The sequence below is a fragment of the Hirundo rustica genome, chromosome W (assembly GCF_015227805.2).
Source record: "Hirundo rustica isolate bHirRus1 chromosome W, bHirRus1.pri.v3, whole genome shotgun sequence".
NCBI classification, from domain to species: Eukaryota; Metazoa; Chordata; class Aves; order Passeriformes; family Hirundinidae; genus Hirundo; species Hirundo rustica.
In genome coordinates this window covers 3,833,894-3,851,695 of record NC_053487.1, presented here as the reverse complement: position 1 = coordinate 3,851,695, position 17,802 = coordinate 3,833,894, and the positions used below count along the sequence as shown (strand labels likewise).

Below are 17,802 nucleotides of genomic sequence, written 5' to 3'. Positions count from 1 at the left end.
CTTTCACTGTCCACCCTGTGGCCTGGTTCAGGCCGGCCATAGAGCAGTAGCCACGGTAGCCACCTTATAACCTTTGGCGCCTACCTTTGCACAGGCCTGTACCATTTGCGGTACAGAAGGGTCATCAGGAAGGGCCTCAATGATCCTCCTACACTCGGCATTACAGTTAGTTCTCTCAAGGTGTTTGAGCACAAGCATCCTTGCATTCAAATCCTCCACCTGCCTCTCAAGAGAGGCAGTCAACCTCTCTGAGAATTCCAGAAAGGGTACGTGTGTTCCCTGGACAACAACTGCAAAGGACTCATTTGGAGCAGCCATTTCTATGGTTTGAACCAACGCTGCCATGCCCGTTCTGTGGCACTTGTTGAGCACCAGAGGGTCAAGGGCAACCTGCCTTTGAAGATCAGCAAAATTACCCATACCCAGCAGCACATCAGTTCCAATCACATGCTTGGGATCCTGCTAATTCAAAGCAGTATTCTGTGCTACAACTCTGCCTGCCAACTGATTCCATTTGTATTCAAAGATCTCGAAAAGAACACAAGCCAAACACCGGATATCATAGGGTGGCAATGCATCAGCATCAAGAGATTGAAGCACCTGCATGACTTCAGCAGACCCCAGCCCATATTTTCCAACCTTATCCCGGAGCTCGCTCATGGCTTTCCATGATAAAGGTTGATGGGTGTTATGATTTGTTCCACAAAATACAGGGAAAGCCTGATGACCTCCTGGGGAGGCTGCTGCATCTGCTAAATCTCGTCCCGTGGACTCCACAGGAACAGGGCCAGATGCCTGACTGGGGGGCACCTCAACACCACCTGATATCACAGTGGTCTCTGTAGCAGCAACAGGGCTAGAGAATTCATCTCCACCCTCCAGGGGGCGATGTCCCGAGTCACAATAAACCATCTCCTCGACCTTGTTTTTTACATCATCTCAAAATCGCGTGTGATCTCTAGGATGTACTGTCACCTGACACGGGGGTAAAGTCCACGAGCCAGCTGAGGAAGACCCACCAGTTGGGCACCCTCTGCTTCGGGAAGACACCTGCCTCATAACGGCCGTGTCTCCACCTATGCCAAAGGTGAACACCGCTGGGCTTGCACTTTCCGGTGCCGCCCTCCTCACCAGGGGGGCGTGCGACTGCGACGTGGGGCGGAGCCGGCCCGGCTCGGGGCCTCCCTCCCCCAGGATGAGGGAGGGAGCGGGATGCAGGGAGGGGCGTGGTCTGTGAAGCTGCGGCTCTGTCCTTTGCTGCCGCCGAAGGCTCGGGCGACGGAGAGGGGGACGAGGGAGTGGAGGGAGCCTCGGGGGTGACATGACGCAGCACAGAGGGGGGCGCGGCCAGCAGACCTGCGGCATCGCCCTGCGCTGCCGTCAAAGGCTTCGCCGCTGGCAAGGAGGGCCGCGCGGGCAGCTCGGCGGGGTAGAAGCTGCGGGAGGGGCGGGACTCAGCGCCGGGCCGGCACAGGGAAGGGAGCGGATGGGACCACTCCCAATAGAGTCCCGCCTGTGGCAGGGAAACCCATAGCGGGCGCCGCCCGCTCCAGATGGAGCGAGACGGGCACCCCGCCTACTGGGACCGGGTCCAACAGGTCTATTAAAAAGCCAGTTTTCTCCTCCGGAGAAACAAGGCAATATTTCCTGGGAACGCCACAGCTCAGACATTGCACCGTCATTGAATCCGCATCTAGCAGAGCCATGGACAGTGGCCACAATCCCCTGCCTCCTCCCAGCGCCGGGAAGGCGCAGGGAGAGAGAGGCTGCCCCCCGCTCTCCCGCCTCGCGGAGTCGGTGCAGCCGTCTCCATGGGACCGTCAGAGACCCGCAGGTCTCCGCCCATCTGCCAGTCGGCCGAGACCAGCTGGCTGGGGGCATTATCCACCCCCAGGGAACCGATCCAATGATCAGGGAAGGGAACCTTCCCCCTCTCAGCAGCCTGGTGGGGAAGGGAGAGCTCCATCTCAGCTTCCGAGAGAGGCTGTTCCTCCCCCTCAGCTTCACTGTCCAAGCCAGACAGATTCCCTGCTGAGCTAGAAGAGGATGATGCACAACCTACTATTAGAGAATAGCAGCGTTTCCAAAACAGCATCAGTTCGGCCACAAATGCATTGAATCCTGCAGACAAAGTCAGGATAATATATTTACCCAATTCGCTCCAACTCTCTGTAGAGAATGCTTTCTCAGGGCTAACGAAAAAACCTTGATCCTTTCCATACAGATATAATCTCTGAAATTCGTCCTCAGTAACGAAAACTTGCTTCCTTTCCAGCAAGTTTAGCCAAAAATCGAAAACCAACGTATCTCCTGCAAAAGACGCAGGAACTACCATCTTTGCAGCTGTACGGGGGGGGGGGGGGGGGGGGGGTTGGGTTGGGTTACCATAGCTGCACGAAACACAGACTGCAGTTCCTCACGCGAGGTCACCAGATGTCGCTAGAGGACAGGAATGGATACTCACAGAATCTGACTCCAAGAAGACTGAAGAAAAGACCTTTATTGTTTACAAAGACCTTGCTTATATAGATTCTGAACAATGACCAGGGATTGGAGAACAAGGTTACCACCTCTCCATCCCACTGACCAGGCTAGAAGTCAATCAGTTGTCTCTCATCAGAGAGGAATGTGGAAAGCAACGATTGTTTATAGTACAGATGTGGGAATCTCAGCTACAGAACTGTAAACATCACAAAAAGCTCACATAATATGGCAACATGCAACAGTAGTTGGTAGATGTGGGGAAGCAGGGTGACATTAATCAGAGTCTGTTAGGCCAGGCTGATAAATTTCCTACTGGGAGAGACACCCCCACAGACCGAGCTTTGGTGCCCTTGCTGAAGAGGATTTTGGAAATGCAGGCCTGCAAACACAGGGGACTGAAGGTAAGGCTCCATGGGCTACTGCACCCAGAGCTCTGCCGACTGGGGTGTGAGCAGACTTTCTCCAACCATTGGAATGGGCTGTACTTGGGGTGTAGAAATCCACCCTATAGGGTGCCCAATCGCTGAAGACTGGCTATGTGCTAAACCTCCACTGAGCACTGATCCTCTTTTCTCTTGTAAATAATGGACTGTCTGTGTCTTTCAGATGGCAGAGCTTCTCCAACTAATGAGTCAATTTAAAGAAATGGGCTTTGAACTAAAAGACATTAAGGAGGTCTTATTACTACATGACAATGACCAACAGAAGGCTTTGGAAGATCTGATGGCCCGTGCAGGAGCCAGCTGAAAACACATTCCTGGATTCTCATCATGCAACAGAGCAAGACCAGGGTGACTTAATCTCAGCAAGGAGTTTGGCTTTTTGCATATAAGGGAGAGTAACTGAACAAGCCTGCCCATGTGCATCACTCCAGCATTTCTCTTTCCACTGGGAGACAACTTTTTCTTAAATTAAATTTGTGTCCTTTCCTAAGTTTCCTTTTTTCCAGTTTGGCCACAGAGAGCCACTGTCCAGCCTCTACTGGAATTGTACATAGGTAGAGATGGGATGGTTTCTCCCACTCACCTTTGCACTGGAGTTGAACAGAAGAACACTCTTGGTTCTGAAACTAGGATGCTTTGGTTTTTTGAAGCTGCTTTCATGGTGTCTGCTTGTACTGAATTACTTGATTGTGTCATAGTCCAGATTAACTGGTTAAATTTGACATTTAGTGCAATGGAGTTTTAGTTTTTTGGGGGGAAAGTTAGTCTTCAACTTAGTAAAACACTCTTTCAGAAACTGTTGCTATGCAGAGAGCCTATTCCTCTTGGGTTTTTTTACCCATGCATCCAGCACTTCTGCCAGACATGAGTGTTCAATGCTGAGTGGTCTGTAAATTCCCTTGAAACAGGTAAGCTGTGAATTCTATCTGGACCTGCAACTTATGTTGGTTTTTGAACCTGAAGGCAGAGAGCTGGAGCTTAGTATTCTTAACCCCCCAGATTTGTAGGATATTTAAGGCAATGCTCTGCTAGGAAATTAGTTCTCTTTTTGTTTTAAATAATACTCAAGTGTGATGCAGTAGGTTCCTTTTAAACACTTTCTTTAAAAGAGATATACTCACTGCATTAGTTCAATTTCTCACACTGCTATAGAATTGCATAATAACATCTAGTACTAGAAATCAGCTTTTGGGTTAGTTTTGATAGTGAAAGTTCTAAGTACTTAAAATATCAACTGTCTTGAGGAATCTTTAAAGTAATTCACTAAATATTTTGATTCTGCTGAAGAAAAACTAACAAAATCCTCAGTATAACTCCCAGTGTCATGGTTCCCATCTCTCATGCTCTTTGGCTTCAACAAATTAACAGCTTGTTGGCTCCTGCCTGCCCAGGTGCTGCCTGCTCCTGTAGGCACACATGCACACTGTGTGCTGGGCAGAACAACCAGAGGTCTCAAGGCAGACAGCTGCAGTGGTACAAAAACCAAGCCTAGGGATCCAAACTCATGTTACAGCATGGAGCTGGGAGCATTGAGAACTTAGGAAAGGAAAAACAACTTGGCTCATTTCCTCAATTTAAGTCTTTCAGTAGGAGGTTTTAGCTCATCAGGACCCTGAAGGAGATGACATTTGTCTCTATTATGTTGTTAACTTTATATGACCAAAACGTGTAATTTGGGTCCAGTGTTAACTCCTGGAGTTGTCTGTGAGGTTCTCAACTACATTAATTACCTTTACTTAAAACAAAATTATGCTGAGAAAATATGTACCTGGGAAGTATCTAGGAGGTGTAGAGATGAATGATGAATAGGACAAGGACAGATTTCCTTGCACGTATCCTATAGTACTGAGCTTCACCAGCTTCTAATAGTGGGACTGAAATTAAAACTTTTCTAAGAAAGACATTCAGCAGCTGGTGGATCAGCAGCTGGTGCCTCTGTGGGTGCAGGTAAAGCAGTTGTCCGGCTTTCCTTCCCAGATGAGAAATGTGACAGTTTGAAATGAAGAAATGGGGTTCCTGATTAATCAGAAAAGCTAGAAAACAAAACTTGAACTGCTTTACTGTCACTGCTGAGAGCATTTGGTTGTGTTGCTTGTTTCAGTTTTCTCACAATTAATATCCAAACAAATCTGTCTGGTACTAGACAATCTTGAAAGGGCAAGAAGTCTTGCCAGCAAAGAAACAGCTATTTAGACCAAACTTCTGAATAAAATCATCTCTTCAGTTGTGTTAATGTGTGTGGCTTTTCTGGTCTCCCCACTACAGTAACCACTCTGCTTATGGAGACTGTTGTAGAGATTAGAGCAGAGAGGTGAAGATGGAAAGTGATACCTGTAATGCTAGTGGTCTCCTTCCAAGAAGATGTACCCCTCTGTGTCTTCCCTGGTGACACTGCTCTTGCTTTGTCAGTGAAATTTCTGGATTTACATCTGTATTAGGTTTGCATGGCCAGGTTTTGGTAGAAGAGGGGCTACGGATGTGGCTTCTGTGAGAAGATGCCAGAATCTTACCTCATGTCTCATAAAGCCAATGCCAGTGAGTCGTTGAAAACCGATATAATCACAAAGACCCTCTAACTAATTAAAGTTAGAAAGTGGTATGTTTATTCACCAGCGGGCGGCACAGGAGTCATCTCTGAAAGATGTGGCCACCCCGAACAAGGTTCTTTACCCTATATTTATTTTCTAAGATCTTACATACAATACATATGCATAACCCCAGCACCTCCCATCCCTGCTCTGTATTAAAATGAGGCTATTAGTCCTTCACGCGTGCGCAGTTCTTCTCTTGAATTGGGTCAGTGGTCTTGAATTGGATCAATGGTCTCAAAGGATGAAGTCAGGAGAGTCCTCATCAGGTCTCTGTGACCCTCTGGCACTGTCCAAGGTCCCCTGCTTCGTGATTGATTGATATGAAGTCCAGGTGCTGGCAATTGTTCTTACTGGTTTCAATCTATTCTTATGACGGTTCACTTACTCCACTTTTTCTATAAACATACTCAAAATATAACAGTTAGCTCTAGCTTGGGCATCTAATAATCATTAACCTACCATTTACTGATCTAACTTACATCTTGATCAATATAAATTGTTTCTAACCCTTAGCTAGAATCTTAACTCTTTAAAATCATGATTCACCAGCTGGTTCCAAGATGTGCCCATTGCTGTCCAAAGCTGAGTCAATTGGGAATGGTGTTAACTTCTGTGATAACATATTTGGAAAGGGGAAAAAACTGGAACAGCAGCCAAAAAACAGTTGAGAATATGTGAGAAAACTGCAAACACCAAGGTCAGTAAAGAAGGAGGGGGAGGAGGCCCACTAGGGACTGGAGCAGATTCTGCTGCAGCCTGTGGTGAAGACCATGGTGAAGCAGGTTGTCCCCCTGCAGCCACAGTGGAGATATCCACCCCGCAGTCTGTAAAAGACCCCATGCCAGAGCAGGTGAATGCCCCAAGGAGGCTGTGACCCTGTGGGAAGCCCACACTGGAGCTGGCTCCTGGCAGGACTTGTAGCCCTGTGGAGTTCACACTGGAGCAGGTTTTATGGCAGGATTTTGACCCAATGGGTGACCCAGGCTGGAGCAGCCTATTCCTGAAGGACTGCACCCCATGGGAAGGACCCATGCTGGAGAAGTTTGTGGAGGACTGTCTCCCATGAGTCAGACCCCATGCTGGAATAGGGGAAGAGTGAGGAGAAAGGAGCAGCAGAGATGACATGATGAACCCCCATCATCCCTGAGCTGATTGCAGGGGAGGACGTAGAGAATTTGAAAATGAAGTTGAGCCTGAGAAGAAGGGTAGGGTGTTTTAAGAGTTGCTTTTTGTTTCTCACAAGTCTACTCTGATTTGATTGGCAATAAATTAAATAATCTCTTCAAGTCAAGTCTGTTTTGCCTGTGTGTAATAGTTTTAATTTCAAAAACGTGCTGAAACACCAATTAATGTAGTGGTTTCACGTTCACTAAATTCTGGTCTTAGTACTTACTCTTTCTGTGGGAGAGAGACTAGGAGAAAAACAAAGCAGGCTCAACTTTAAAAATTAACAAATAGTTTTATTAACACACACTAAAAGAATAGAAAAAAGAAAGTTGGAAAAAACCTAAAACAGAATGAAACTTCAAAAACACTCTTCCCTCCCCTTACAAACTGTTCACTTTCTTACAAAACAACATAAAGAGACAAAACTTGTACTTTTCAGTCAGTTTCACTATCTGACAATAGTCTTTCATCAATTCTTTAGGGGAAGAGTCTCTCTTAGAGTCATGGATCCCACTGACAACTTAGAACAGTTCTCTTGTGGGTTTTAAACTGTCACAAAAACAACCGCCTGGAGAAATCTGCCTTTGTGACTCTCCCAGGAGCAGTTTCCCAAGCTGCTTATGGGTCATGGGTCTTAGACTTCTGCATACTGGGGTGTCACCTTTTAAAGATGAATAACTCTAAAGCAAAGGATTCTTCACCTCAAGGTACAGAGATATCTTCTCACTTCTTTACTGGTGCAGAGGGCCTCTTACCTTTATCTCTGTTCAAGCATCTTATAGGATTAATATTACTTAGCCCATCACAAACACCTTTGCTCAAATCCACACACAAATTAAAACAATCATCTCACCAAATGCATATCTTTCCCATGATTTAAAGGAATAATCTAAATATACAGTTCATTTCCATGGCTCAAGTAAGAATGGAACAACCAACTCTTCAACTCTCTGTCCCAATAGTCTTTTCACTCTTGCTCTACTGACTTCATGCCGTTTCTTCTTTATGTTCACTCTGTCCTTTTTTACTCTCTCAGAGAAGGGCTAAGCTCTGGAAGCTTCATGTTGCTAGGAAAGGGTTAAATCTGCTCAGAGTCTTTGTCTCTCCCTCTGTAGCTCATAGTGTTAGATGTTCAAGGCTGAGCTGGTGAGGGAGGAAGAACTCACAGAAACATCAGAGATCAGAGCACCCAGGGAGTCCGGAATCACAAAAAAACCTCAGGCAGGGTCATAAATGCCTTCTCAGCTCACCCCTTGGTGTAAATTGGGGTGGCCTCAGCCCAAAAGGTGCCCATAGCTCTTATCAGGGGCCCGGCAGAGATCTCTCCTTGCTCCAGGGAAGGTTAGGGAAAGTAGCTGTTGCAAAACAGCAACCTCTCCTTCCCCCCCTCCTACCCGGGAGCTGATAGAATTTGGCCAGGCCTCAGGCCAGCTCCCTCCCAAAAGGGGGGAAGCAGCAGGCCCAACTCGATGTTACCTGTCTCTCTCTGGCCAAAGAAAGGAAGAAAAAGGACCCACCTACAGGAAATCAAGGGGTTTCATATGGTACTTCCCAAAGTTGTAGCCAACAATTTTCAATAGTCAGAACAGATGCCAATATTCTAGCTAACCCTGTGATAGGTCCCTGTCCTTTCTAAAGCAATTCCCAGGTCCTGACCTGGAGAATCATTCTACATTCTTTTATAACTAAAAAACTAAACTGTGCTAACCCATGACACTGTGACAGTAATTGCTGAGTGATCTCACTGTCCTTATCTCTTCCCTTGAGACTTTTGTTGTATTTTCTCCTGCCCTGTTCCGTTGAAGAAGGGGAATGATAGAGCAGCTTGGGGGTGATTAACCTGGTGGCTTAGGGGAGAGGCAGTTCTGAAGAAACATAACAAATGACACAATGTTGTCAACTACTTGAATGTTGTTTTGGGCACTGTGCATTGTTAGTTACTCTGGTACTGTTGTTCTCTCCTGTCAAGTTATGAACAAAATTCAGCCTGGATGTGGGGAGGTCCTGCTGATAACTGGTGTGAGGCTGGCCTCTGCCCTGCTGCTAGCTCATGAGATCACAGAATCACAGATGATGACTGCATCCCCAGTGACACTTGAGGCCTTTGGGCTTTTCCTTAGGTTCTTGGATCAGATTGATCTATGTACCTGATTTATGTACCTGGCACTACTTATGTTTTTCAGTTGCAATTTTTTACTACAAAATATGAATGATTCAATAAGTATTGTAATTTTCTCTATTCCAATTTCATTTTATGAATTTAAGCTTCTCTAGTAAGTTTAGAAGTTCAAGTTGAAGGCTAATAACTTTCCAGATTTCTAGTGATTTTTAAGAAATGAGCTGATGCAGAAATTTCACACCATACTGTTCAAATTCCAGAAGTCAATATGAAACCTGCATATGAGGATCGGGAGACATTAAGATTCTGCAAAAGAGTAGATGTTAATTATATTCATAGAATATCCTGAGCTTGAAGGGACCCACAGGGATCATTGAAGTCCAAGTCCTGGCCCTGCACAGCACCATCCCCAAGAATCACACCACGTGCCGGAGAGTATTGTCCAAACGCTTCTTGAACTCTGTCAGGCTTGGTGCTGTGACCACTTCCCTGGGGAGCCTGATCCAGTGCCCAACCACCTTTGGGGTGAAGAACTTTTTTCTAATCATAGAATCATAATAGTTTGGGTTGGAAGGGACCTTGAAGACCATCTAGTTCCAGCTCCGCTGCCATGGGCAGGGACGCCTTCCACTAGACCAGGTTGCTCAAAGCCCTGTCCAACCTGGTCTTCAACACTTCCAGGGATCTGGCAGCCACAGCTTCTCTAGTCAACCCGTGCCAGTATCTCATCATCCTCACAGTAAAGAATTTCTTCCTAACATCTAATCTAAACCTACTCTCTTTCAGTTTGAAACCATCCTCCCTTGTCCTGCTGTTGCCTACAATCAAAAGAGAAAAAACCCTTGCAACAGTGTTAGAATAGTGAAGTAAAAAGACGACCTTTATTTGGAAGCTTCCAGGTTTCCTGGTGGTGATGGGCACACCTGGTGCCGGATTTCAACAATTTTATACGGTTAATTAATTAGGATATCTAACAGGTACATGCAATAGGAGATTGAGTTGCTCCAGTAACCCATCCCTGGGTCAACCCCTTAGAATTGGTCCAAGGGCTTCTTTGCCCCACTTCTTGTTATGTCTTATTGTAGGTCACAGAATCACAGAATCACAGAATAATGAGGTTGGAAGAGACCTCTAAGATCATCAAGTTCAACCTATGCCTTAACACCTCAATTAGACTATAGCACTAAGTGCCATGTCCAGTCTTTTTTTAAACACATCCAGAGATGGTGACTCTACCACCTCCCTGGGAAGACAATTCCAGTGCTTTATTATTCTTTCAGTGAAAATTTTTTTCCTAATATCTAACCTGTACCTTCCCTGACGTAGCTTGAGACTGTGTCCCCTTGTTCTGTCAGTTGCTGCCCGGTGGAAGAGACCGACCCCCACCTGTCTACAACCTCCCTTCAGGAAGTTGTAGAGAGTAATAAGGTCACCTCTAAGCCTCCTCTTCTCCAGGCTAAACAACCCCAGCTCCTTCAAACGTTCCTCATAGGGCTTGTGTCCCAAGCCCCTCACCAGCCTCGTTGCCCTCCTCTGGACACGCTCAAGCATCTCAATATCCTTCCTAAACTGAGGGGCCCAGAACTGGACACAGTTCTCAAGATGTGGTCTCACCAGTGCCGAGTACAGGGGAAGAATGACCTCCCTACTCCTGCTGGTCACACAATTCCTAATGCAGGCCAGGATGCCATTGGCCTTCTTGGCCACCAAGGCACATTGCTGGCTCATATCCAACCGGTTGTCGACCAGCACCCCCAGGTCCCTTTCCGCCTGAACACTGTCCAGCCACACTGTCCCCAGCCTGTAACGCTGTAGGGGATTTTTGTGGCCAAAATCCTCTACTTGGAATAAGACTAAATTATATTTCAGGAATTTATTACAAGGTTAGCTTATTGTTCTAAAATCTAGGAGAAAAGGGTAGGGAAAGTCCTGGAGCTACGGCCATGAGTTAGCAATCTAAAAAGCTACAAATATATGAAAAATTTATAAAATCTTAGGCATCACTGTCACTACAGTTCTTGATGAAGAGTCCCTCAGATACTAGAAGGTTGTTCTGAGGTCTTCACACAACCTTCTCTTCTCCAGTCTGAACAGCCCTAACTTTCTCAGCCTGTCTTCATAGGGAAGGTGCTCCAGTCCCCTTATCAATTTCATAGCCCTCGTCTGGACTTGCTCCAACAGTTCCATGTCCTTCTTATGTTGGGAGCACCAGAACTGTATGCGATATTCCAGATGGGGTGTCACAAGAGCAGAGTAGAGGGAGAGAATCACCTCCCTCGACCTACTGGCCACACTACTTTTGATACAGCCCAGGATAGGGATGGGTTTCCTCCCCTGATACAGCTTCATGTCGTTATCTTATGGTAAGAGGCAAAATTGCTAAGCGCTACATTCTAGTGCCCCCTGCTGGTTAGTGTGATATATGACCTAAAGTTAATTCGTGTTAAGAAATGCAATATGTAATTAATCCACGATAAAATGTAATAATATGCAATATAAAATTGATCTGCATTCAGTCTAAGTTAAGATCAGTAAACCTAAAAGTATGTTTAGGGTTAACTAAGACGAAAACTGCACGGGGGACACACAAGGGTTGGGAGATAGAAGGAATTCCTGCCGGGAACCGCTTCAGGACAACCCTACAGAAAGGAACAAAGAACGGAAAATGGGAGATGGGCGCACTAACGATCGAATAATTATATCAGATCGATATCTTATCTGTTCCGGCCTGATTTAACATTTCCAAACCTCCTCCGGACACGGCAATCATGGCATTGTTCCACTTTGAGAATCCATTCAACAGACCTTGGACCTGAACATGAATATCTAATGAAGCTACCACGGAGGGGGAGTCCTACGGTCTCGGTCCACTCTCAGTGAAAGATTGTATAAAAACCAGCAGTATTGGACCCAATTTGTGAACAGAGGGGGTGACAGACTGACAGAGTCTGTTACTGCGTTCACCCAGTGCCGAAACCCCGGGGTTCGACACTGTTCCTTTTAATTGTGGCTGTGGGAGACTAAATTTAAGTCTTGAAATAAAATTCTAAATTTTGATTTACTGAATTTGGCTTACTGATTTATTATAGTTTGTAAAAAGGAGTAGCATTTGGTTTCACAGTGAATGGCATATTGTCATAGTTTTAATTTCAAACCAGGCAGAAACACTAATTAATGTAGTGGTTTCACGTTTACTAAATTTTGGTCTTGGCACTTACTCTTTTTGTGGGAGAGAGACTAGGAGAAAAACAAAGCAGGCTCAACTTTAAAATTAACAAATAGTTTATTAACATACACTAAAAGAATAGAAAAGAAGAAAGTTGGAAAAAAATGAAAATTGAATGAAACTTCAAAAACACTCTTCCCTCCCCTTACAAACTGTTTACTTTCTTACAAAACAACATAAAGAGACAAAACTTGTAATTTTCAGTCAGTTTCACTATCTGATAATAGTCTTTAATCAATTCTTTAGGGGAGGAGTATCTTTTTGAGTCATGGATCCCACTGACAACTTAGAACAGTTCTCTTGTGGGTTTTAAACTGTCACAAAAACAACCGCCTGGAGAAACTTGCTTTTGTGACCTTCCCAAGAGCAGTTTCCCAAGCTGCTTATGGGTCATAGGTCTTAGACTTTTGCATACTGGGGTGTCACCTTTTAAAGATGAATAACTCTAAAGCAAAGGATTTTTCACTTCAAAGTACAGAGATATCTTCTCACTTCTTCACTGGCACAGGGGGCTTCTCATCTTTATCTCTGTTCAAGCATCTTATAGGATATTATTTAGTTCATTACAAACACCTTTGCTTAAATCTACACACAAATTAAAACAATCATATCTTCAAATGCATATCTTTCCCATTATTTAAAGGAATGACCTAAATATAGAGTTCATTTCCATGGCTCAAGTAAGAATAGAACAACCAACCCTTCAACTCTCTGTCCCAATAGTCTTTTCACTCTTGCTCTACTGACTTCATGCTGTTTCTTCTTTATGTTCACTCTGTCCTTTTTTACTCTCTCAGAGAAGGGCTGAGCTCTGGAAGCTTCATGCTGTTAAGAAAGAGTTAAATCTGCTTGGAGTCTTTGTTTCTCCCTCTGTGGCTTGTGGTGTTAGATGTTCAAGGCTGAGCTGATGAGGGAGGAAGAACTCACAGAAACATCAGAGATCGGAGCACTCGGGCAGTCTAGAATCACAAAAAAACCAGGCAGGATCATCAATGCCTTCTCAGCCCACCCCTCGGTGTAAATTGGGGTGGCTTCAGCCTGAATGGTGCCCATAGCTCTTATCAGGGCCTAGCAGAGATCTCTCCCTGTTCTAAAGAAGTCTGAAGAAAGTAGCTGTTGCAAAACAGAAACTTCTCCTTCCCATCCCCCTTCACCCGGGAGCCGATAGAATCCGGCCAGGCCTCAGGCCAGCTCTCCCCCCCAAAAAGGCCCAACTCGATGTTACCTGTCTCTCTCTGGCCAAAGGAAGAAGAAAAAGGACCCACCTACAGGAAATCAAGGGGTTTTATATGGTACTTCCCAACGTCGCAGCCAACAATTTCAGTGGTCAGAATAGATGTCAGTATTCTAAGTCTCTGATAAGTCTCTGTCTCTTCTAAAGCAATTCCCAGGTCTTGACCTGGAGAATTATTTTACATTCTTTTATAACTAAAAAACTAAACTGTACTAACCCATAACACATATGTATCCTGGTTAATTAAAATGAAAATAAAACTAAAAGACTTTAATGTTGTTATCAGTATTTAACAAAATATTTCTAAGCTTCTATGTGAAGTGAATTCCAAAGAGAGTTGTGACTGAATTTCAACCATCTCCTAAACTTCAGGAAATTATAGCATCTTGTTCACACTACCATGGTCCCTACTATTAGTGTCTTCTTTCAACAGGTGTACTGTCTTTGAGGAGATATGCATCATTTGATGGCATCAAAGTACATTGTGCATTAATATTTACTAGAGTGCTATACTCCTGTGGGTCTGACATGGCAAGCCATTGGATCCATACAGTCCAGTAAACCCGGTTGTCCCTCTCCTCCACCTGGCTGGAGGAGTCAGGGCCCCTCTAATATTGATCACAGGATTCTCCACTTCTCCACTTACTTCTTGTAGAAATTAATTAAATGGATTAGAACTTATTTCCACAGGATTGGGAGTAAAATCAGCCCTTCCATTCTGCCTAGAAAAAGGCCCACTGGAAACTGGATCATCAGCAACTTTCCTGGAAGAATCCCCATTGGTGATTGATTTACCCTGCAATTCCTGTATCTGTTCCCCTAGGGTTTTCCATCCCACTTCATCATGCCCTATCCATGATCCCACAGGTAAAAGACCACAGGGTACCCCATGATGTGTATCTTGTATATCTCCTCTCTTGAGTGAAAGGATGCCTGCTGTCAGTTGCTGAAATGCGGGCCCATACAGGTGGGGAGTAGGACATATCCTCTCTGAGTTGGTGAAACTCCCAGGTCAGTTTATTGGGCATTTTCTCCATGGCTGAGATGACTGAAGAAGGGGTACTGTCTTTATATTCCTGGAGTTGACAAACCATGACATCTACTGCTGGTGACTCATCATCTTTCCGGAAGGCTGTTGCCAGGGAGCAAAGTCAAGATGGGGGAGAAACTCCCTTCTCCTGACCACGTGGTGGAGAGAGACAACAAAGGAAAAAAAGACAACACAGCAGCTGAACCTCCACGATTACAAAACTTCCCTCAAACAACAACCAACAGGGAACAAAGACAAAACAAAAGAAACCCAGAGTACAAAACCAGTCAAATGTCTCTCAAGCCATTTCTTCCACACCACCCGACAAGGTTTTTCCTAGCGGCAGCAGCTCCGTTGACAATGGCAGCTTGAACTGGATCAGCAGCTGGAACTTGTGGAGAGAGAAGAGGGGTCCCCCTTTTCCTGGCATTGTTGGAAATGATACAGCGTTGAGAATTTTTTTATGTAACTTTAGTCAGGGGTTTATTCACCTTTGTCCAGGGGGAGGGGAATTGAAGTTTCTCTTCAAAAGACCCTGTTTCCCTGAGCAAGGCCTAATGAATTTAAGGTCCACATATTGGGAATAGCCAGAAGATACACAGTAGATAAGGGACCATTAATGAACATTACAAACATCAACCCCTGGTGCAGTCAAGAGAGACTTGGTCTGGGAAAAGATTGATAAGGGAGCCAAAGAATGAGGACTAAATTAACATCGAAGGTGAAGGGATCAATAACCAATAGGAGATTGAATACTAAGAATTGTGTAATTTAAGACCGATTGTTATAAATGCATATTATAAAGTTGGCTTCTTGCAAATATTAAAATGAATGCTATATGTACAATGTTGGAAAACTTTGCTGTATTAATATAGTTTCTTTTATTTCTGCTATTACTGTATATATTTCTTGGGCTATAGCATAATGTTAAAATGGAAACTGTGTGATGTAGGGTGCTTTTTTTTAGTAAAGATAATCAGCAATTTCTTCACATTATCCTGTCTGGATGAAGATAACTGCGACAGACACCAAAGGAAAAATTTATTGCCTCTGTTATCAGGGAGTGGGATGACAGAATGGACCCACAAGGAGATACGGGATGGGGGCAGGTTGGGGGGGGCTGAAGCAAAGCAAAAGAATGTTTGAATAATGCATGAAGGTCTATGAATATGCAACATGCTGGTGCATTTAAAGAAGTGTTTCTGAGATGGTAAGGCATGCTCTTGGCTGAATGCCAATCACCTGGCTGCCAATCACCTGGCCATTATCTATTTTGCTTTTCTGTCTCCTAATTGTTCTTTTTTTATTAAACTTTTTAAATTTTACCAAGAAAGTGAACCTCATTTTGAGACGTTAATTTTGAGGAACTAAGGATTTTTAGGAAAGTTAAGATAAGTTGCTGAATTAGCTGAAGTAGATAAGTAATCTTTGTTCACAGTTAACAGAAGCCGGATCTTAGATAAGCTACCCCGGATTTAGTAACTCATTGCTTGTCAACTTTATGTTTATGTAGCTGTGCCTGTAACGAAAAACAAGATGTGGTAAATAAGATATAAGATAACTGCGGACTTCCTGCTTAAAGGACCCATTCAATGCAGGAAACTATAAGTTTTACCAAGGATTCTTCGTCATGAATGCATTGAAAAGGTAGAAAGGTCAGGACGAGGAAGACTCATCTTACTTCCTCATTTTGGGTGACCCCTCCCCAGAAGAGACCCCCGACTCATTTTAAGAAACAAAGTACACATGCTTAATAGCCCTGTTGCCAATTAGCATATGAAGCGAGGAATGGGAGGTGACAGGGGTATGAATATGCATTTGTATTTTGGATATTCAACACTTTTGTAAATAAAAGGCTTTGTAATTACCTGTGATTTTCGCAGTGCGAATTAGGGAAATATCCCACATACTGGCCGTAATAAACATACACTTTCTAACTTTAAACTGTTAGAGAGTTTTTGTCCATCACAGTTGGGTATCGATACTAGATCAATATCCATATTTCTTTAATAAGTCAATTTTTCACAATTAGAAAGTGAACCTCGTTTTTCACACAATGAATGAGAATTTCTTTGGGTTTTGTCTGTATAAATATGTGAAAAGTCTGGTAAAGAATTGTTTGATGGAATGATTTTCACTTCACCACCCGGGCATGTGTGGATGAAATTACTTCTATTGCACATTTTGGCCAGAATAAAGTAATGCCTTGATTCACTAACACTGAAAAGATGTTGGAGAGCTTCTGATTCTCCTGCAGTTTCAGTGACAGCATGGCTGTTCTGAGTGGCAGCAGTAGGGAAAAAAGGTCCAAAGAAAAAGTCCTCCCTGGCTTCAGAAATAAACCAGTAGTTACCACATCAACAGCAGCCAAGAATATATTGCCAACTGCTCCAAAAGTCTGGGAGAAACAAAAGAAAACAAAGGGGAGCTTCTGCCCTGTGCTGGCTCAGCTTCCTGGTGAGAACGAAAGAGAAAGAGGGCTCTCTATGAGTGTTCTTTGACTCTTAAAGGGACCCCAGAACTCCCACACCCCCCTCCCCCCATGACACCCTGATTCTGCTTCTGGCACCCAGTTCTTAAAGGGACAGTAACAATCTTGGTCAGATTGATGTAACACAAGTATGGAATACTATACACAGTTTTTTGATTACCTAGGATCTATTTTTGTTTCTCTTAGCTTGTGCATGCACAAACATTCACTTTTGCTTTAGTAAATTGCCCTATCTCAACTTACAAGTTGTTCTCCATCTTATTTTCTCTCCCCTGTCCAACTGGGGAGTGATAGAGTGTCTTGGTGGGCACCTGGTGTCCAGCCAAGGTCAACCTACCACAACTACATAGCAACAGCCAAAACATCAGTGTATCAACAACATTATTCTCACACTAAATCCAAACAAACACAGCACTGTACCAGGTACTAAGAAGAAAACGAACTCTGTTCCAGCTGAAACCAGGACACTGTCCCAGGTGAAGCAAAAGCAAATGCAAACTTCTAAGTTTCATGAAAGGGAGCATGCCACAAAGCAAGGGAACAAATGAGTGTTGAGAAAAAACAAGTCAACATCACAACTAGCAACAGCAAGTAACAACTTGTCACATAACAGCTAAACAGATATTGAAACTATAAATTCAGTCTAGCACACTTTGAATCAAATCTGTCATCTTGAACCTCTTGGGCCCTACATTGGGCACCAAAAAGGCCTGTGATATGTTGACCCCAGCCAGCAAGAAAGCACCCAGTAGCCACTCTATCACTCCACCAATCAGAAGAATGGGGCACATATGCTTTTCTATAGGATGTAGAATCTGACCTCATAACACAGGACACTGTCTATGCAAAATATCTGCTCACCCTATCTGTGCTAGAATGAAATCCATTCAAGGTTCAAGTGATGCCCAAAAAAAAAAAAATACCATCCTTTGTGCTGAAGCAATAGTCACTTGAGCTGAATTTCAGTATATCTGTTTGTCAAAGACATGTTCTGAACACCCCACTCTTTTGTCTGGA

General features: G+C 44.2%; 1 protein-coding gene across 4 annotated transcripts in view; it reads left to right on the top strand.

Moving 5' to 3' along the window:
• LOC120764898 (ubiquitin-associated protein 1-like) overlaps positions 1–5,160 on the top strand; it is an 80,292-nt gene extending 75,132 nt beyond the window's left edge. For all 4 annotated transcript variants that reach the window (XM_040089022.1, XM_040089023.2, XM_058423895.1 and 1 more), the window contains exon 8: positions 3,091–5,160. In XM_040089022.1, the coding sequence (XP_039944956.1) occupies positions 3,091–3,231 (141 nt within the window). In that variant the 3' untranslated portion in view covers positions 3,232–5,160. The remainder of the gene's footprint in view (positions 1–3,090) is intronic.
• The last annotated feature ends 12,642 nt before the right edge of the window (positions 5,161–17,802 follow it).